General features: G+C 40.8%; 2 protein-coding genes across 4 annotated transcripts; both read left to right on the top strand.

Moving 5' to 3' along the window:
• The first annotated feature begins 23 nt into the window (after positions 1–23).
• eif4enif1 (eukaryotic translation initiation factor 4E nuclear import factor 1) lies at positions 24–11,481 on the top strand. Its single transcript, XM_026307872.1, has 19 exons — positions 24–373; positions 1,125–1,268; positions 1,347–1,420; positions 2,538–2,665; positions 3,746–4,020; positions 4,423–4,621; positions 4,755–4,912; positions 5,637–5,775; positions 6,109–6,285; positions 6,565–6,836; positions 7,487–7,561; positions 8,063–8,246; positions 8,416–8,504; positions 8,888–9,021; positions 9,375–9,456; positions 9,550–9,682; positions 9,772–10,086; positions 10,224–10,394; positions 10,742–11,481. Exons 2-19 carry the CDS (start codon positions 1,170–1,172, stop codon positions 10,927–10,929), a joined length of 2,892 nt encoding a protein of 963 aa, XP_026163657.1. The 5' UTR covers positions 24–373; positions 1,125–1,169; the 3' UTR covers positions 10,930–11,481.
• A 1,097-nt stretch (positions 11,482–12,578) lies between these two features.
• patz1 (POZ/BTB and AT hook containing zinc finger 1) lies at positions 12,579–21,124 on the top strand. Of its 3 annotated transcripts, XM_026306271.1 has the most exons (6): positions 12,579–14,019; positions 15,212–15,275; positions 15,406–15,577; positions 16,736–16,894; positions 19,135–19,347; positions 19,748–21,124. In XM_026306271.1, exons 1-6 carry the CDS (start codon positions 12,779–12,781, stop codon positions 20,218–20,220), a joined length of 2,322 nt encoding a protein of 773 aa, XP_026162056.1. In that variant the 5' UTR covers positions 12,579–12,778; the 3' UTR covers positions 20,221–21,124. The 3 variants fall into 3 exon arrangements, with proteins under 3 accessions (XP_026162056.1, XP_026162059.1, XP_026162058.1); XM_026306273.1 differs by lacking the exon at positions 19,135–19,347 and having other exon boundaries at positions 12,582–14,019; XM_026306274.2 differs by lacking the exons at positions 16,736–16,894; positions 19,135–19,347 and having other exon boundaries at positions 12,580–14,019.
• Positions 21,125–21,586: the final 462 nt, after the last annotated feature.

Below are 21,586 nucleotides of genomic sequence, written 5' to 3'. Positions count from 1 at the left end.
ATGTAATCGTTCCAAGGACCTTCTTAAAGCGGCGATCAGAGGAAATTTGCTGCTACGGTTTAGAAAACAGAGAAAGAGCAGACGTTTATTTGAGAGTACACAGTCTCCGAGTCACTTAGTTTGTTAACTGGAACTGTGTTGTTGTGTTAATTTACCCCAGTACAGTGTACGTTTGCTGAATTTTTTGCAACAACTTTACCGGTTTAAGATTTGGTACTTGCTGGGTGGGCATTATCCCCTACCCCAGCTAGTTAGCTAGCTAGCTAGCTAGCTAGCCAGAAGTGCTAGGTTAGCTAGCTAACTAACAAACGCTAACGTGAACTGCCACCGCCCGGCCGTTGGCTATCACTCTTCCACACAGCTTTCAGTCTCAGTAAGTTGTTGGTTTGTGTTTTCTAAATGTACTACATATTGATTCTGTACAATTAAGCGTTAAGAGTTAACTTTGGGGACGCAATCCAAGCTAACCCCTCAACAGTCTCTTGGCTAATGTTAACTGTTAGCATATTTACTTTGAAACTCCGTAGCGTTAACAAGGTTATTAATTTCGCCAACAATTGATTAAGTGTTGTCAACGTTCTGTATTTGCTGAAGACTTTTTTTTCTAAAGCCTCTTGGTTCACACTTTAGACGCTATAGGCAAGTTGTTAATTAGCGCTAACGCTGGGGAACTAATTGTATTTGACAAATCACGTTTCTTCGCAGTCTCTGGCTGTTGTCAATTAACTCGCTAATTGGCTAACCACCTTTGCTACAATGGCTCCACATACATTAGCGCCACATGTGTGAAGTCTATTGGTGATTTGGTTATATTTTTGCTTTTGCTTTTTGATCATGTTTGAGGCCCGGCCATATTTCTAAAAAATACTTTTAATGCAAACAAGTGTTAAAATTCAAGTTTCCCTGTCAGCTCTGCTCAAATCTGTGAAGACACTGTGTTGACTAAATTTTAAAAAGGCTTTCGTTCATTGACAAAAATGATTAACATCGGCTACAGCCAGCATTGAACTATTTATGGTGTATCGTGTCGATGGATCAAAATGTAAACGGAGCAGCTACTATCAACTTGATTTGAATTATGAACTTTATCTCTCTCCCCCCCCCCCCCTCCCAAAAAAAAACAGGAGCAGACACATTGTTCTCCTAGAGGTTTTGTCTAAAATTCAGTCATGGATAACGAGGCTTGTGTAGCACAGAAGAGTTGTGATGCTGTTGTGGACAATGTTAAGCAACAACCAGCAGCCACAGCTCCTTACAGATACACTAAGGTAATGACAAATACTAATTATATGGTCTTTTAAAGACTACATAGAGGTCCTCCTAACACTCTTACTCTGTCTGTACAGGAGGAGCTTCTGGAAATAAAAAAATTGCCCATCTCCAATGAAAGACCAGAATGTCTTTCTGAGAAATATGACAGGTAAGAATTTTTCTTTAGAAAGTTTATATAATAAGACTCCCCCCCCCCCCCCAAGTGAGACAATTTTTTTCTGCTTTTCCCTGAACTGAGACATATGTGATATTTGGCCAAGATAGTGTTGATTCTGGTTTATAAGATACTGGTTTTTCTTGAGGGGATGGTGTGGACTAAAGCACAACTTCCTCACACGCATCTTGTGTGTGCAAACCACCTCAGAGTAGAGAGATTAAAGTATGCATCAGTGTTGAATCGTATGTGCTGCTGTAATCGTGAAGGATTAAATGTTTTTCATTTACAAGTTTGTTTGCAAGAATGGAATCTACAGTGCAGGATGTAGACTAATGAAAAGGACAAGGTCATGCACAACATTTTGGTTACTTCTGTTTAGCCATTTACTGTACTTCATTTGTTGCCCTGTGAAGGTTTGTGTTGATGCTGGAGCCTTTCCCAGCTGACATTATGCAAAAGGTGGGGGACACTTAAGACAGGTCACCCATCTACCACAGAGCTGACACTGAGGCAACCATTCATATTCCCATTCACACATGCTGGCAATTGCTTTATTTAACCTGCATGGCTTGGGACTGTGGGAAGGGAGCATGCAAACTCCACACAGAAAGGCTTTTGGCTGGTATCATGTTTCTTTTTGGCCACACAGTGTTGCAAGTTGTTGGTCAAACATGGGTTCTGATGCATCTACTTCAAAGTAAAGGCATGTGTAAAACAAATGTTTCTACAGATCACTTTTTTCTCCTTTTCCTTATTTTTAATCTTGGTAAATTCCAGTCAAATCTCGGTTGGAGCTACATTGCTAATTGCTTACTTTATTGTAATCAAGAAAGCCTTTGCCCCCACAAGCTATCTTTAGTTTTAGTTCCTAACTCATTCTATATGGGTTGCTTTCATTTGTAGAGTAAATGATAGCTAGTCTCAGGACTTGGAGGGAGTCCTGGCATCTGCTCATAAATTTGTTTCAACCTTGTTTAACAGTTTTCCAAAACCAGTTGTACTGAATTGCAGAGCAAGCTTCTGTTTGTGTTACACTGTTGCTGATATTACAAAGTGGTCGTTCTGTACACTGTCTTAATTGTGGCTTCAAATGTGTGTTTCGATACAGTGATGGTGTCTGGGATCCTGAGAAGTGGCATGCCTCACTGTATCCTACTTCAGAGCGTAGCTCTCCAGTGGAGGTTTATAAGAAGGACTATGCAGATGATAGAGTTCCTTTGAAACGAAGGATCCCAGGTAGGGTTGGTTTGTGGAGACAAAGTGAGAAATCTACACCTCGAATTTATTTAAAAAAAAAAAAAAAAAAAAGTCAAATTGATTCTCTGGTCTGTAGCATATGCGTGAGAGAGATCTTCTGTACAAGTTATGAAGCAATGAAAATGTTCTCCAGAAGTAGTTTCTTTAATGGTCATGCTTTAACTACATATGCAGCAGCTCTGGAGTGTGCCCTAGCAAATATTTAAACATTTCAAATTTTAAAGAGCAGATAAAGTTCTTAATGAAAAATGTTAATTTAATGTTACTGTTAGCTTGGATAATATTGTAGTCCGTAGGTCACTAACAGGCGGACCCAAAAGCTGCCCCATACGGACCCGGACCTACAGCCAACGCAGAAGGTTATGATTTATTTCCACCGGCGCCGCTTTTGTAGACTTTACGATAGTGGAAACACACAGACCAATTGCATGTGAGTTGAGCCATCCCGTGTGATACCAGTCAGCCAATCAAGTCTGTGCATTCCAGGTGGTAAACATTATGACGCTACAGTGTAAACAGAGCTAGAGGCAAGTTACACATGAAAAGATGGTACAAAGAAAAAAAAAAAAGGTGATACATGTAGAAAACAAAGGGAGAGAAACAGGCGAGTGAGATGGAGAAAGAGAAAAATAAGGAACAAATGGCGCCCTCCAAAAAAAGAAAAGTGGACTGCGGAAATAATGCATTTAATCCGGAATGGACAGTCTCATTTCTGTTCATACTTCCAACTGGGAACACTAAACCAGTGTCTCATATGTTCAGAAACCGTGGCACTTATTAAAAGTGCCAATGTGAAACGCCGTTATGAGACACAACATAAAGATTATGAATTCATTTAATTAGACAGTCAGGTGTTGATTACATGCAGATGTTGATAAAACTACTAGGCTACTTAAATATATATCACACTAACTAGTTAGACATTATGATCTTCTGGACCTTTGCTTCAAGAAATTTTCTCTAACTGGACCTCTTTTAAATTTTAGTTGAATACCCCTGGTGTAGTCTATTCACTCTATAAACATCTAAACCCCAGCCTATATGCTTAATTGTGTTCAGATCCCCGTGAGCGGTTAAAGGAGGATGATCTGGATGTGGTATTGAGCCCACAACGACGCAGCTTTGGAGGTGGATGTCAAGGCAATATTGCACCTGTACCCTACCCCCGTTGTCCAATCAGCCCATTGGAAAACAAGGAGAATGAGAGTCTCCGTCTAGGAGGAGCACGCAGAATTGGCAGTGGACGCATAATTGCTGCACGAGCCTTTGAGAGAGAAGCCCGTACAGAAAAAGAGAGGGAACGTGAGAGAGACTTTAAGGATAAAAGATTCAGGGTTGGTCTTACTTTGAATATCCATAATGCAGTTTCCATTAGTTTTCAGATGGTGAGGTATTCAGTGCATTAAGGGTTGCCAGTTCTTCATGCTGCTAATGTAAGTAGGATTGCTAAGAGTCAGCTGCATATACTCTTCAGTCCGTCTCACAAAACAAATTTAGGTAATCGAGACTAAAATTCATATTACCTATGTTTTCTATAGAATTGGATTTTGATTCGATCTTTTATTATATAAATAAAACACTTTGATCATCTAAGTAAAATGACAACAGTGCTGCTTGGATTGAAGATTTGTTTTATCAATTACTCCATAGAAAAAGTTGATTTCAAGATCAAATTTTTAGTGGCATGTGAGTCTTGTCATCCATTTACAAATGCAAATAATGTTTGTTGTTTGCAGAGAGATTTTGGTGATAAACGTGTGTTTAGTGAAAGGAGGAGGAATGATTCATATGCGGAGGAGGAGCCAGAATGGTTCTCTGGGGGTCCCACAAGTCAGTCTGAGACAATAGAGCTTACTGGCTTTGATGACAAAATCCTGGAAGATGATAAGCGCAAAACCAAGCGCTCGAGGAAGCGGACAGAGTCTGTGAAAGAAGGCATGTCAAAATTATGTGGTCTATAAAATTTTTCTTTAGATTGAGTCACATAATGCAGTTTAATTTTAGCCTAGTGTGAAACATTAGTCTCACATTAAGGATTTTTTGTTTTTGGTTTTATGGTGGGCACCAGTGGAATGTAATGGTGGCCAAGCTGAAGAGCAAGATGGGGGTTTGCAGTCTACAGCTGATCAGGAGGTTCCCCACCCTGTTCTGCCAGACCAGTCAACTGGAGACTTTGACTTCAATGAATTCTTCAATCTAGAAAAAACCATGCCAGGACTGGCCTCTGTAAGTACTGGGGTGCACTGTTTGGTTTTGTATGGGTTAAAGGTGTGAATGGCACAGATGGGCTCTTATATATGTCTTCTGATACCTTTGGATCAGTGCATTTTTCCCTCTTTTGCTGTCAACTAAATAGTATAAACGGTAGAGGTCAGGATGTATATCTGTTTGTACAATCATTAAAATATCTTATTGGTCAGATTGACAGTTGTGGCACAGCTTTGACTTGATAGAAATAATACTGTGTAATCTTTTCATGTCAGAGTTCAGCAAGTCTTTTTGACCCTGACCATTAAGCCTGCAGAATAGTATGAGGTTACCTCTGCTGTACTTTCTTGATCTCACCAAACCTGCTCTGGTGGTGGGTATTATCACTGAATGGTGCACACTTGTCATTGTGCTCTTGCATGTTGTTTGAGATTAAAACCCTCTGTGATACAAATTTATGCCCATCATTATAACTATATTACTCTTGTTACTAATGGGAGAACTAAGTGAACATGCCTAAAGTATAATAAAACAAACAAACTGTACTGATAGCTTTTGGCCATAAATCAACACAAGGCCAAAAAGCAATGCATTCAATGACACAGCCCTCAGTCTTCTAGCACATTTTGTGCTAAATCAATGGAAAACGATCTAACGTAAGTGCCAACTTTGTCATCACACTGTTTGGTCTGCCAAGTTTTGGGCTTTTCTTTTCTCTCACAGGTTGTCATTTGTCTTACAGATGATAGAGGATGTTTTGGGGGAAGGCCCTGCTCCGGGTAGCCGCTTCAGTCGGTGGTTTTCTAGTCACCTGAGCCCCTCAGGCAGCCGCTCCAGCAGTCTGAGGTCCACTCCTCATGAGGAGCTGGAAAAACTAGCAGGTAGAGGATTTAATTTCCTTGGCTGGCAGAGATCTCTTAAACACTGCTTTGGTATGTGGTGCTATAAAGGACACAAGATCATAGGCCTTTGGGTATGTTTCTTTTTTTTTTTTTTTTTTTTAAAGATGTTTAATATTGACTCTACACCAGTCAGGGGGTGTGACATTCGTATCTAGTTAAAATGACTTAAGATTGTCAACCCTGTTACTTTACTATATTACACTTAATGCTATGTGACTGCTAGTGTGAGCTACTGATTTGTAGTATTCATGCTCCCACAACAATTTGCTTTGTTGTATGTCTTCAACCCTCTGCTGTTATGCTTCTCTGAAGGGCTCGAACCACATTGTGTGTCCCCAAGCCAAGGACCTGCCCCATACTTTACACCTATTCAATCATCAGAATGCAAGGAGAAGGTGGACATCCTGGAGCTGCTGCACAAGGCAAAAATAGACCTAAAGCCCCTTTTGTCTACCCTGTCTGTCAACAAAGCTCGGCTACGGGAAAGCAGTGAGTGTCAGTTCACTTAAACTTTTGCACAATAGTTATAGCAGTATATACTGTAATTGTTGTACTGTTTTACAAAAATTTGATGTGAACATATTTATCAACAGAATTTAAAATGTCTCTGTAGAGTGGGTGCACAAAATCTTGTTCACAACTCAGGTTTATCATACAGAGTTCTTGTTAATTGAGTTGCTTTTGTTGGTATTTCATTTTACTTGCCAAGTGTTGTGCAACCTTTTGTTTTGAACAGCTACATGACATTAAAAGTCTTTCTGTCCCCAGCTAACTCTGGAGTGGTGCTCTCACTGGAGCAGGTGGAGGGAGAGATGAAGGGGATGAAGCTGGACTCAGAACCAAAGGTACGAAATGTTCTGCCCCCTCAGAGGGGAAATGGCACACCCTTCATGGCAGAGCATTTAGAAGAGGCTTTGACTGGTGGCCCCAGTGCCCGCCCACGCTCACGTGATTCAGACATGTCTGCCTTTAATAAACTGGTCAGCAGCATGAAGGCAAGTGGAACTCTGCCAACTCAACCCAAAACCAACACAAACAATGTAAGTGTATTGTTTGTAAGTATTGCTTTTTTTTTAAAAATATTATTTTTATAAATATTGCACCACAATTACACTGGATAATTAACAGCAGTATGCATGTTGAATTGGAAAAGGTAATTTCTGAAACATATCTGTGCAGTGATCAAACTCTGCATACAAGCTTTTTAACCTAAACTTAGATGTCCCTATTTTGAAAAATCCTATGAATCAGAAAGTGATGGGCATAAATTTGCTTCTTAACTCTTTTGGAGGTTTTGTTTTTGAATGTTTGTTTGAAAGCTGCAAATGTCTGTTTTATGTACATCTGTTTCTGAATTGGTGCCTGGGTTTGTACGTGGGCTAGAACCGCCTCACCTCTCATTGGAAAGATATTCTTTAAGGAAAATAGGTATCTGAATCCAAATGCATAACTGACTTGCATGAGGGACACTGACTCACATGTACAAATTTATGTCAGGCTTACACTGTTGTGGGGTGTATTTCAAACTGGGTTTGAATCAAACACGTGTTGAAACCAGTTTGAATTTCAGTTGCTTTTTCAATGAACACCAGCCCTGCACTGAAGTGTTTACTGGCATGGTTTTTTACAATGAGATGCTGTGTTTTGGCTGCAATGCTATTGCCACAAATTCTTTCCCTGTGCAATGCAGCAACTTTCAGATACAGCTGTGGTGATGCTGTCTGAAGCTCAGGTGCCTACTCAACAGCAGAAAAACGTATTCCAGGTGAGTAGTTGACTATTCTCTCAGGCTAATGATTATGATGGGTTGGACATTGTCACAGTTCCTATTAACTGTTAGGGTTGCATGTAAATCTGAAAGATGACTGTTTTAAAAAAGTTGGAAGAGCTGGATAGATGACCGTTGAGTACTAAGTCAACACTTGATAACCTGTCAATGCTACTTCCAAGTTCGGTGCACTGTGGATTCAGTCTGACCCTCTGTACACTGCTGCTGGAGGAACTACATTTGAAACTTTATTGCAATCTGGAAAAATTGAACCAGCAGTTAAATGTATACTGTACTAATGTTAAGGTGAATGTCTAACACTTTAACCTTGTGTGTGCCAGGAGACATCTTAACAAGAGTGGTGTAGCAAGGTTGCTAGGTCCTAAATTAGCAGGATGAGCATGAGGGGGAAAAAATATTCATTTTTGGATTTGGATCAAACTGCCAGACTACAAACATAAGTGATTTGGGATTTCTTTGGAAATGTTCTTCTTGCAGGAGCTCCTGGGAGGCTCTGCTCGTACGGGCTCCCCTACACTACTTAGCAATTTGTTGGGCAGCTCTGAGGGCCCATCAGCCTCTGCCCCTGTACATGGCCTACTACACAAGGGCCCTTCACCCCCTCTCTTTTCCCAGAGGACACCCTCCCCTGATTACTTCAGTCGGTTACCTCCTTCAGCAGGCATGTCTTGCACAAAGTATCAAGTTGCTGTCTTTTTTTTTTTTTTTCCCCTAATTTTCAGCATGGCACAGCAGTCATACTATGTATATTATACATATATACTATGATTCATATACTTACCCTCAAAATCTTTAGTTTAAATGACATTGTTCCTCACTCCTACCTTAAGGATTTCCTGTTGGTCATCAACCTGTCCTGCCAGAACAGTTCACTGATGTACACAGGTCTATTAGCCCTGGATCTGCTACACAGCATCAGGTAACCTGTAAATGTTTGGCTGCAGTGAACTTTAGATTAATAGCTTTTTGGATTATTAGAGAAAGGCTCTAATATCAGTAAATTATACTAATGCCTTGGATTTGATTACATAGCCTTCATTTTTTATTTACGAAATTAATTTTAACATTTCATAACATGAAGTACATATCCTTCAATATGATGCCAACCTAAACCTCTTTTAAATAACATGTGATAGCATTTATTTTCCCGTAGTAATGTATCTGTTTTCAGTGGAACACAATCCTAACTACTCACATACTAAGTTGCCTTCAAAAATTTTATTTATTTATTTTTTTTATTAGAGCTTTGCTCTAAGCTTTAGTAATGTTTTCAGATGGATTTGGCTATTTGTGTTTGTACAGATGAGGGTGCTCTCTATGCCAGTGAATCAGGCAGATCTGGAAGCTCTTGCATTCCAGCAGGATCTTGCCCTACATGCCCACCACTCATTGCAACCCAGCTACAAGCCACTCCAGGATAAGTCTTTTCGAAATCGGTTGGTTTTGTTTTTTTTTCTTTGTTTGTTTGTTTTAAACATCTTTAAACACTGAACAGTATTTAAGTCATTGGTTAGTTGTATGCTTTTCTGGTTAATTAGAATTATTTGTATGACATGAAGAATTTCATATTTGCTGGCAGTATGGTGCATATATATATATATATATATATATATATATATATATATATATATATAATAAAACCTAGTATTACATTTTGCAGTTATTAATTTAAAAAAAAAAAAAAAAAACTTTTGATGCACATGCATCGCTTGTATGGATGCATACACCTAAACCAAGGATCATTTAACATTAACCACTTATATATGGCTGATGCACTTGTGATCCACAGACCACAGCGTGTTAATCGCTCCCCTGGTCCAGGTCCTCAGCCTGCTGGGAGAAGCTCTCCAGGCAGTTCTGTCACCAGCATGGTGAGCAATAAACTTTATCCTCCATGACTAATCTTGAAACGTTTTATAGTTGCCTAGTGTTAGTGCTAATATTTATTTATTCAACTGCTATAGTTGTCGCCTTCATTTACACCCACGTCTGTGATCCGCAAAATGTATGCGACAAAAGAGAAAAGCAAAGATGAACCATTGAGCCGTTCAGAGACCAAGGAGGAGGAAGCCGCCGCTGCCGCAAACACTCAAGATGGTGAGGAGCATTAATTTACCATAGCTAAAACTTGTTAGCTTAGTTTGAACTATAGTACTTCAACACTAAGATTTGGGCTGTGTGATTAGACCGCAGTTCCCCCAATCTATACCTGGAAGCAACAGATGGGAATGCAGGCCAGTCTGGGGGGGTAAAGAGTGGCTCACAGACCATGCCAAGCAAGGATCAGGAACGTCTCAGGCCTGGCTCTGCTGCACACCATGTTCCCTCCATGGTACCTCCAGGACCCTCCTCATCTTTCCCTCGTCCTATCTATCCAGTACCACTGCTATCCCATGTACCTATGGTGCGCCCTCCTCACCAGCTACACCCTAATGTCGTTCAGCGAATGCTGGCACAAAGTATCCAGCCCCAGCAGCTTGGGCCTGCTCTTGTGCAAGCAGGTTAGTATTAACTAGTGCCACCCTTTTATTGTCTTGTAAAATATATTTTAATTTCACTGCAAATTTACTCCTTTTAAGTAATTGATCTGATGTTAAATGTAGGACCTTGAGAACTAAGGTTTCAATTGTTCTCCCAGGTATATTTCCACCACATGTTGACCTTGCACAACTTCAAGGCTTGCCTCCTGCCCTGCTTGGACAACCACTTTACCCTTTAAGTGCAACAGGGCATCCGCTTCTACCTCCCAGAGCCAGTACTCAGATGCAGTTGGCAGTAATGCAGCAGCAACTTCAGCATCAGAGACCAAGTGCGTTGAGGAATTGTTATTCTGATTCAATAGGAGTATATGGTAGTTAGGGTACAGTCCCCTCAAAGGGTTTAGATTTTCTAAACATTTACAGTTTGGATGGTTCCTTGTTAATGGAACTATAGATTCTCCATATAAAATTTCAAGAAGCATATAATTTTCAGACTGAGATTTTCAAAATGCAAAAAGTGGCTAGAATATACTGTCTTCACACATGAAACTAGTGACATAGTGTATAGTAACCTGATTAATAAAAGCAGGAATGAAGATTAAGGTAGAGTAATAACATACTAGAACATTACTTTTTGAAATGTATATTTGGATTAAAATGAATTCTCATTTTGCAGTACATCCAAGTGTCCCAGGTCCTCAGTCACAGAGCCAAGGCCCCCATCGGGCAAACGGTTCCCAGCGACATGGGGGCAGCCCTCCTCTAGGCCTCTCCAAGTGGTTTGGATCAGATGTCTTAGAACAGCCACTCCCCTCCATGCCAGCCAAGGTCATAAGTGTAGATGAATTGGAGTTCCGGCCATAAGAAAATGGTGTTGGATAGCAAGAATTTTTTTTTTTTTTTTTTTTCCCCTCTTCTCTCCACCTCTTTGTTACCATAAAAATGTGAACTTTAATTTGAGTGCACAGAACTGGTTATTGTAACCAGGCCATGCTTTGTCACTGCTTTTGAAGGGACAAAGGATTTTTTTTTTTTTTTTTTTTTTTTTTCCCCCCTATTAAACTGCACAGTAAATAATGTATAGGCCCATTTGTACAGACCATGGGAAGGAATATTATTCTCAATGTACATAGGTATGGTTTCTTTATCTCGATATCAGGAACGTGAAACTATTATCCAGTTCAGCTGTGAGATGGTCACCAAGAGCTGGTAGTATTCCTGTCTTGTCCACCTTATTTTCTCCCTGACCTCCTGTGAGAAAGGAGAAAGGACCACTGCCAGTAAGAAATGTTGGATTGTGTAACTTCAATGTATACCTTTGCTTTGTGGCACGGCAAGTGGTCCTTTTCTGTAGAGGTGACTGGCTGGGGAATTTCAAGACAACTCCAGGGTTTCTTTGTGCCTTTTTTCTTTTGTTTTTTTTTTTTTCCTTTAACTGTATCCTCTCCCATCCAACTTGTCAGTATGGGGGATGACATTGCTCAGTTGTATTTTTTTTTTTTTTTTTTTTTTTTTTTTTTTGAGGGTGGGTGGGGTTCAGTTATGTGCTATTAAGTTATAAAAAGCACAAATAGAATTAATAAAAATCTTCAGTGAAAGTTTTTTTTTTTTTGGTTTTTTGTTTTTTTTTAATGGTTGTAATACAGCTGTATTGCTAACTTGATCATGCTATCCTGGCTCGGTTGACAGCCGTCCACTGAAGTTCATTTTAATGGTTCTCCTTTGTCATGGGGGCTGTATTAGCTTGAAAGGTAGCCAATCCAGTGGAGTGGCTGTGGGCATTAGATCATCTGGACTGTGAAACCCACAAGCTTATAAAATGATTTATTAACTTTTGATAATGTATTATTACAAATTGAGGTTCCTGTAGCAGCTCATTGGAGAGGAATCCCTGATAAATGAGGTCTAAGATGATGCAGGATGATGATCACTTGTTAACAAAACTTGAGGTCCTTTCAAAGAATTAGTTTCTATACAAAGCATTAGTGTAAGTATCATTAATCACCAATAAAGTCATGAGTTAGTTTTTCAAAGCCCTGGCAAGGTTTCTGCCCCATTCATGGATATGGAATTAGACAACATAAGTAGTCAATAGCGCTACACATGAACGATTAAAAATCTGAAAACTGATTATAACAAAAGTTTTACCTACTGTCAAGACTGATATAAAAACACTGGCAGTTTATGCCGCTGTCGTTTGACTTAGTTCACGTATAAACTCGCAGGTGCCTCTCAGAGGTTCCCTGCTTTTGCAGTGCAGTGTTAACGTGCTTTGAGTGGGTTTAAAAGCCTGCACCCAAAGGAACAAGGCTTCTGGTTTGTCTGGCTGGGGGAGGGGTTTTGCAAACACAGCAGGAAGAGACCTGCGTGTTCACATTATGAAAGACCCCTGCGGTGCTGGGGCTCTTCTTTAAATGTCCAATTATAATTAGATTATTCAAAACAATTAAAAATCCTATATCGAACCACAGAAAAACGAGATTTTTGTTAATCACAGACCAGGAGCGACCCCCACCCTTCAAGAAACCAGGGTCAAAGTTCACAGGAAGCTGGGGGGCTGCCATTTTTCCTTGCTGCTTGCTAACGCTTAACGTTAGATGCTAAAACGACGGGGAGGGGCGGCTGGTTTATTAACTCGTCCGAATCGTTACGCGCAATCCGTCATTCCTCCGACCGTCGTCGCTTACAACCGTCGTTATTGGATGAACTCGGCATGGAGAAAGTAGCGGAGCCGTCTTGGACTTCTTCGTACACCTACCAGGTGAGCAAGCACAGCGCGGAGATGCTACACAATCTCAACGTCCAGAGGAAAGATGGAGGCAGGTTCTGCGATGTGGTCTTACGCGTCGGCGAGGAGAGCTTCCCTGCGCACAAGGCTGTGTTAGCTGCGTGTAGTGAGTATTTCGAGTCGGTCTTCAGCCGCCAGACGGACGGCGATGCCAAGGAGCTGGAGATGCACACGATCAGCCCGAAAGTTTTCAAAGATATCTTGGACTTCGCCTACACCTCCAGGATTGTGGTGCGACTGGAGTGTTTCCCGGAGTTGATGACAGCCGCCAAGTTTCTGCTGATGCGCTCGGTCATCGAGATTTGTCAGGAGGTGATCAAACAGTCCAACGTGCAGATCCTCGTCCCGACCTCTCGGGGAGGAGACGCCAGCCTTTTCCAGGCCACGGGGCCCACGGAGCTGGGTTTCCCGGTGGCCCAGCAGGATTTGGTAAACGGAACAGGACTGCTGGTGAACGGCCAGGGCTTTGCAAACAACACACACATGCATGTGGATGGAAGCGAGGACGCCGCCGCCGTGTTACTGGAGGACGGCGGTGAGTCGTCAGCGCCGATGTTGGAGCCTGTGGATGGACTGTCCGTTTCTCCATCAACGGAAATAACGGGGACCACGTTTCATCACGACGCCGGCTCCCCGGGGTCAAAGCGGGGCAGGGGGAGACCAAAGAAAGCCGGCGCAGTGGTGGAGTCTGTACACTTTAACCACAGCTCCCAGAAAGACAATGGGCTGTTTCCTTGCGGGACATGCGGGAAAGCTTTCACAGAAGCTTCTCGCTTGAAGAACCATGAAGCGCAACACGGAGCCTCAATCGGCGGTGTAAACAACGTCGGTGACAGCCTGTCAACAGCGAGCGCCATGTCTTTAATGTCTCAATCCGGTCTGGTGGAAAACGGCGTGCTGTTACACGGAGGACTGACACTGGATAACGGCCGCAAACGGGAGAGAACCAGGCGGCACGTTGGCTGTGATATTTGCGGGAAAGTTTTCCGCGACGTTTACCATCTGAACCGACACAAGCTCTCCCATTCCGGGGAGAAGCCGTACGCGTGCCCGGTGTGCGGGCTCCGGTTCAAGCGCAAAGACAGGATGTCCTACCATGTACGGTCCCACGATGGATCAGTCGGCAAACCATACGTGTGCCAAAGCTGTGGTAAAGGTTTTTCAAGGTATGTCTTTTTTTTGGGGGGGGGGGGTCTGTGATTGTGCTTCAGTGCTATTATCATGTGCACAGCTGGCAGTGTGTTTTTTTGCGTCTGTGACTGTAGGTGCACCATATGAGTCTGTGTATGGACAATGAGTGACAGTCACAAAGCGTAAACAGAAGCACGGCAGCCCTGCTTGTTGCTCTGCAGAAAGCTGACAGCCTTTGACATGCACAGTGTAGTCAGCCAAAACAAAGGCACGAGTAAAGCTTGATAAATAAGCATCCTGGTGCCATGAGCCGAAACCGTGAAGGCAGGAAGGGAAATGTTCTCAGTATTTTCAGTAACAGTGTAATTGGGCTTCGACCACCACACTCCCCTCTTTCCCAGGCTCAGTGATCTCCGGCTCTCTTACTGACTCGCTGTCACCACCTACTGCTTAGGAGGTTCAAATGCACAACAGATAATAAATAAAAAGCAAATCACGTGGGGGGAATTCATATATTTGGCGTGGGATAGAGTGCATGTTTGTGGGATAACTATCTCTGAATTAGTGGTGAAACATTTCCACTGCTAGAATCCCAGTCAAGAAAAAAAAACACACACTACAGAGTGAGTGTCTTTGAATTATGTTACCACTTTTATGGCTTCTGGCATGAATTAATTATTGGCTTGTGTTTGTGCCAGTAGTAATAGGCTCTTTTAGAAGAAGAGCATGTTTTTATTGGCTGCTTCAGTTTCAGGAATCCTGTATTGTTTATTCAATTCAGGATCATGGCTTAATGGGGAACTTGAATTGAACTGAACCATCATAAATGTTATTAGTAACATCTGTGCTGTTCTACTATGGTAAGTCCAAATGTCTACTAAAGAAAGGCAAATGCTGCTTTATGTTGCAAGCTCCACCAACATTTGTTTGATTGTTCTTATAATGGGAAAGTTAATTTAATGTGAGTGCTGTCCTTATAATTTTTATAACAGTAACTGTAACTCTTGTATTAAAAGCATTAAAAGCCCATATGTATTACATTCATACACCACCAGAGTATCAAGTAATTTAAAAAAAAGTGTTTTACAAGACAGTTTAAATTTTATTACAATTTATATGTGAAATGCTAATGATAGTAAAATCATTAGCATCATCAAAAAACTATTTAGCTGTGGGGACATTTTATTATTTGTTGACTTACATGAGTTTTATGATTTTACTTTCTAGACCAGACCACCTGAATGGACATATCAAACAAGTTCACACAACAGAGAGACCCCACAAGTGCCAGGTAATACTTAGGATCCATATATCATAATTAATGTTATATAATTATTAGAACCTATAGCCAATGAGTTGTTTTAAACCATCATATGTCAGAAATGCACCTTGTGTCCAAATATGTCCATTTTGTGTTACAGATTTGTAATGCCTCTTTTGCTACAAGAGATCGCCTCCGGTCACACCTTGCATGCCATGAGGACAAAATCCCTTGCAAAGTTTGTGGCAAGTTCCTGCGAGCTGCCTACATGACGGACCACCTCAAGAAGCACAGCGAAGGAACCCATAACTACTGTGGCATTTGCAACAAAGGTAATTGTTGTGGCAAAAAGTACTTGGAGGCAAATCTCAGGTTATAGGATGGCAAGTTTAATAAGCAAAAGCAGCAGAGTCACAGCAGAGCATACCATCTGCAGAATGGGTCAATACAGATTGACCCCGAACACAGAAAATTATCAACTTTTATATCCGTTCAGCAGCATTAATTTACATATCAGTCACTCACATGTAAATCATGCCAACAGGGTGGCATACGTAATATAATTAGTGTGTCTGACTTTTCGTCTGCTTCCTAATGAAATACAAAGCCGTGTCAAAAGTCTTTGTTGAAGTCACACAGGGAGGTAGCAGACATACTGTTATATTCACGCAGGGAGTTGACAGACATGATGTCTGTCAAGGTGTAAATTTTACCTCACAGTAATCATTTAAAAAAAAAAAAAAAAGCGTCAGCATACCATACACTCATACACTGCACAAACTTCTCTGAGACGACTCAGCCCTATATCAATAAAATATTCAAAGTATAGTAATTACATATTATGATCAGAAGTGGCATATGTTAACAGGATTGTGGAGTTCTGCTTAGGCTACTGCAATTATTTGTTTTTGGGCTAGGTTTTGTTGATATTTTTAGTGTAAAATTGGAGTCTGGTCTTAAACACTCACTGGGACATGAAGAAAGACTTGCATGGCAACAGATGTGTGCCAGAACTGTGCAAGCCTAAAACTCAATTATCCAAGCTGACTTTATATTGGAACGTTGTACGTTGCGATCTGGTAACTCAGTGTGTGAGCCAACCAAATACATGCATGTAGCAGATTTACCATGTTGTATGGTGTTTTGAGAAAGATAGGAACATTATCGCCATCTCATAGCTGTTCACTGTTCATTGAGTGGATGAAGTGGGATCCAAAGTATCTGAATAGATATTTTGTTTATTTCGGCCAGGACCTTTGCCTAAGGTATTGTGATGTTGTTCGTTTTTGTGATCTTTCACTTCAAAGGAATGGATATCATTTGAAATCCCCCCACTGATTTAAAATCAGACTAAGCATCAGTATTCCGGTCTTCACCACTTCTAAGTATGTTTTGAAACCGACCAGGTTTGACATGGGAAATCCTGTCCCTCTAATAACCAAGGCCCTGAGTGTGTCAAACTGCCTTGTTCTTTGTTCTTCTGGTCCCAGGTTTCTCCACTGCATCCTACCTTAAGGTCCATATAAAGACACACCATGGCTCTCCACTGCCCCCCTCTGCCACAATGCACACCTTCCCTGAACCAAGGGGGGAACTGCAGATGCACAACGGCACCCCTTACCACATGGGACGCCAGTGCTCAGTGGAAGGCAAGCAGTCGCCCGCCCCATCCCAGATTTTCATGTTTCTGGCTGTCATTTGCTCTGCTGCTTTTTGGAGAAACATGCTAATGCATCTTTGTGTATATTTAAAGCATAAGCATACATCAATCTCTGCTGCCAAGCTTTTCACTTAAACCCTCACTGTTGTGCAGTCTTTCTGTTGTCTGTTTGTAGGGATCTTTTACTGAGAATATGTAGAAACTTTGTGGCGGAAGGGAAACAACTGGACGTTTTGCACAACCCCATGAGGATATTTTTCTGTAATTATTCTCTGATTACACCATTTCTATAATGAACCGCAGGTTAAGTAACCCACAGTAAGACCTGGACTGTCGGGTACAGGTTCGCTTAGAGTAGTCTCACTTACTCATATCAAAGGTCAGGATTGTAGTAATGGCTGTAGGAATCCCAAAGAGGTTCTAACTATTAGCAGTGCATCTTTTGCTATAGAGAAAATGCAGGTCGACGGGCAGACAACTCACTGACTTGCATAGATTCGACATAAATGAAACTACAGTGGGAATCATGACTTTGGCTGTAGTTTGATAAGTTGGGATGCCCAGTATGTTGTGCGCTCATATTCTACTTTAGCACAACACTTTTTGCTGGGTGAACACTTAGTGCTGTGTATGTATTCAAATTTTAAGTTCTTGCGATCGCATCCATTAATTGGGTATTTAGACATGTTGTACACTATTTAGCTGACAGTTATTACTTGTAACCACCTAATTATGCAGAGGGCTGAGTCACTTTCACTTTTTTTTAAAAACTTTTGTATGTGTGTTTTTTGTTTGTCGAGCATGGCCATGGCAGTGTATGATTATAACTATGTCTGTTCCTGCTTGGCTGGTCCATCAGCAGTTTTTCAGCAATGCAGTGTTGCACGATTGTTCTAATGTGTGCTCCATTTGCCCTGTATTCATTGAAACCTTTGTAGTTGTGCGATGTTTTTTTTTTTTTTTTTTTTTTTTTTCGGAGAACCAGTAGCATAGAGACAGTGCACAGCAAACTGTAAGCCGCAACCACAATTGGCATTTTTCTTTTTTGGAGGGAAGTCATGAAATGAGAACATTTATTGCAGACTGTACATATTAGTCTGTCAAAAAGCAACACGACACATAAAAACAAAGTTTAAAGTTTATCTGGTGAAAAACTGGCTGCAATTTGGCCTGTAAATGTTCAACAGTGTAAAACACTTTGTCATGTTATTTGTGTGCCCTTGGGCAGAATTCTTGTATGTTTTACATGGTTTATATGTTTTGTTTATGAAATTCTTCATACAAATGAGTCATTTTTTATTTGTGTATTCATCATACTTTACCAGAGTTGCTGAAGGATTGTTTAAATAAAGTAGTTACTTTGGAAATTCATTTCCTTTAATGTACTGTCAGTAGACTAACAGACTTTTTGCTATAATTAGTGTAAATGTGTCATTCTTCAGCACTGAAGGCACAAGTTTAAATTTGTGCAAATATCTGAACCTTAAGCTCCGGTAAATGACACAGAAACAGTCTGAATATTCGAGCGATAAAATATCGAGTAAATGCATTAATTGGGGCTTATAACTTTAAATTAAATGATTTAAATCAGAAAAAAATATGATCATATGATTTGCCCTTGGAAATGGCCATAGCCAGAAATGTGTACTGTCGCTATATTTACTGCAGTTTTCACTGTAGTCTGTATCTAGTGTCATGCCATATGTAAGATAAATGAGATGTTTGTGAACATTGTACTTAGTTTTACAGGTTATGGGCTTTTCTTACAGGGCTGTACTGATATATTACGTGCACAGGTATAACATTGCTGATGACTCTGTTCGTTTGAGGGTGTCAGTGATCCAGCCTGTGCAATAGCAGGATCCTGATGTTGTTATTCCTTAAAATATGGCCATTTTTAATGTTTTTATTTACGCCTGTGTTTATGAGTACATGTCCATTGTGAGAAAGGCCTGTACTCAAATGCAACACACTTTATACAGTTCAAGTGACCATCTGATAAAAGTGGTTTGTTAGTCACGTGAATAGTGTGGATGGCATTTTTTAAAAAGAAGAAGAAAAAAAGGGGAAATCATTCATCACTGATAATGGCAGGACTCACTCAGACTCATTCATACTAGCAAATCTGACTAACCTACTGTGTTTACAAACAGAATTTTAAATACTCGTCATGAAATGAAGGTAATTTTGTCCATATGGTTTCCGCTGGCCTGTTATGTCTGTGTGTAGACCTGTGCGCCAGTCGCCAGCTGCTTTTCACCTCGTCTGAGGCAGAGGGTCGTTTTCATGGGCTCTCTGGATACCCAGTTCTTCCCCAGCCTGGCCCTCCAGCCTTGGGCCTGCAGCCTGAGCTGCTCATGGGGAAGCCAGGTGGGGCTTCATATTTCTGGGAGTATCGCTCTGGCGGGGTGCCTGGCTTCCCCGTCCTGGGGCATGTCGCAGGTCAGTACAGTCCAGCAGGAGGGTGGGTGGGGACATGGTGCTACTGTAGCATGGCCCACTGGTTGGATGGGCACAATTGTCAGTGGACACTGGGCAAATGGACTGAGTTAGATCACTGTTTGGTTTACGCTATTGACAGTTTTTGAAGGAGCTGTCTTTTTAAAACTTCATTTAGTTTTTCCATGTGTAAAATCAGTTGTCACAACTTGTTCTACTTGTGCTTGGTGCGTTCTCACTAAACAGCTGATGTTTAAATTGTTTGCAGGTGCCAGCCAACTACTGGATTTAAGTTGTTTTTGAAAAAAAAGCTGTTAATTCATTTGTCCTAATTCCTCCCATTCCCCCTTTTTTCTCCTCCTACTTCACTTCCCTCTTCCTATCCATACTTTGTTTATCTCAGATGGGAGGGAAAACACTGGTAAATGCCCTCATCTGGAAGAATCTGATCCTTCATTTGGGGAATTGCCCAGCGGTGATGAACTTAAGTCTCCACACAAACTTGAAGGGCCGGAGCTCGAAATCCCATCTTTAGCCTGCAATGGAGCCTCTGCGGAGGCCTTGGGGTCCCCAGAGGGAACCAAAGCCAAGACGGACCCTGAAAAGAAGTTTACCTGTGGGGTCTGTGGTCAGGCCTTCCGCACTAAGTCCTACCTCAACAAGCACCAGCACAGAGTTCACAAAGCCCAGAAGGCTCAGGGGCTTTCAGGGTCCGGCTTAAGTGAGTTGGCCCCATCCCTGACCTCTCCTTTCTCCCCTCAGCAAAACATGTCTTTGCTTGAGTCCTTTGGCTTTCAGATTGTTCAGTCTGCTTTTGCATCTTCACTGGTGGATGCCGAAGCAGGTCAAAGTGGAATTGACTTTGGAGGGAAGTGACATATTTGCTACAGTTCTAACAAGGCTTCTTGTTTGCTGGACAGTCGGGTTGCCTACATAAGGCACTCTGTATTTGGGAATAACTTTGCCTCAAGACTACTTTTTCTGTTTATCTTTGTTTAATGTGTATCCAATATTTTTTATCAGAGACTACCATAAGATTCCTACTTTTTCTAATTTTTCAACATATGAAAATTGTGTGTATGGTGTTTATATTTTCTTTATAACGAAGTGAAATTAAGGTTTTATTTCCTTTATCTCATGTGGAGCTGTTGAAGTTCTGTTTGGTAGGCTTTCAGTTGTTTTTTGGCTTGTGTGTTCTTGAGCTTTTGTAGCTGCACATGTGTTCTTGACATTGGATGAATTATTTACTGCATTACTGTTGCAATGAGTAATTTGTTTGTTTGGCCACTTTAGCTGCTCTCATGTACTTGGTAGATCAACCCTTGGCCAAGCTTTATATTCCTGGGTCGCCTGAAGGCTGTATATGTATTTATCTCAGAGCAACAAGAGAACTGATGTCTGCATTTATCTTGTTTTCTGCTTTTCTTTTTCTTCAGAACAGGGATTTAAATTGGCCACAATTTTGATAACGGCTCTTGCTTGGAATTTGGTAATTGTCAATAACTTAACACATTCCTAACAGGCACACGGCATATTTCATTACACATTTATTATTAAATCAGTTTAAAGGCCACAGAGGAGCGCTGGTAGTTGTCTAGAACTTTAATGAATTATTATTGACAGGCAGTCAGCAACAGACAGAAGCACTTTTAAATAATGTATGATTAAAATGAGAAATTTGAATTGTTACAGCAACCACACAAAGCTCATAAAAGCTGGCAAAATATTTAAAACAAATGAATAATTAATCTACCTCAGAAAAAGTGCCACTGCTTTTTTTTTTTTTTTAAATAAGCGCCAGTTAATGTTACTTCTCGTGCTAAGTTTATTAAATGTAGTGAAAAAAAGTAATAGTAAAATTAAACTTTGTGATTTTCCTGATCATAAAAACAGTTTACTGTTAGAACTAAAACTTTTTTTTCCTCCCTCATTATTTTACCAAAGCCTTTGAGGACAGTTGTTCACCATTAACTTGAGAAACCCTAGAAAGCAGAGTTGTTACACTGATGTGGTAGCAAGAGGGATGAAGAAAATCTACCTTTAGCTCATATTGAAAGCCCTCTATAATTTTTTTTTTTTTAAATTTGATTTGCGAAATAAATTCACATGAAAATTTTGTATGTATGGAGAAGAAAGCCATTAATTAATTTGTGAGCTCTATGTGTATGGGAATTTTTTTGAGAAATCTGCATAAATTTTGATAAACTGGTCTTGAAACATGCCCCTGAGCCTGTTAGGAATT

Source organism: Mastacembelus armatus, chromosome 5 (genome assembly GCF_900324485.2).
Source record: "Mastacembelus armatus chromosome 5, fMasArm1.2, whole genome shotgun sequence".
NCBI lineage: Eukaryota > Metazoa > Chordata > Actinopteri > Synbranchiformes > Mastacembelidae > Mastacembelus > Mastacembelus armatus.
Note: the sequence above shows the minus strand (reverse complement) of the source record. Positions and strands in the feature narration are given on the sequence as shown.

Coding starts and splice junctions, on each gene's coding strand:
- eif4enif1 (XM_026307872.1), top strand. CDS start 1,170: ATGGATAACGAGGCTTGTGTAGCACAGAAGAGTTGTGATGCTGTTGTG. Junction 4,021..4,422: donor TTAAGGATAAAAGATTCAGG/GTTGGTCTTACT, acceptor TGTTGTTTGCAG/AGAGATTTTGGTGATAAACG. Junction 10,087..10,223: donor GCCTGCTCTTGTGCAAGCAG/GTTAGTATTAAC, acceptor TTGTTCTCCCAG/GTATATTTCCACCACATGTT.
- patz1 (XM_026306271.1), top strand. CDS start 12,779: ATGGAGAAAGTAGCGGAGCCGTCTTGGACTTCTTCGTACACCTACCAG. Junction 15,578..16,735: donor CTGTGGCATTTGCAACAAAG/GTAATTGTTGTG, acceptor TTCTGGTCCCAG/GTTTCTCCACTGCATCCTAC. Junction 19,348..19,747: donor CGTCCTGGGGCATGTCGCAG/GTCAGTACAGTC, acceptor TGTTTATCTCAG/ATGGGAGGGAAAACACTGGT.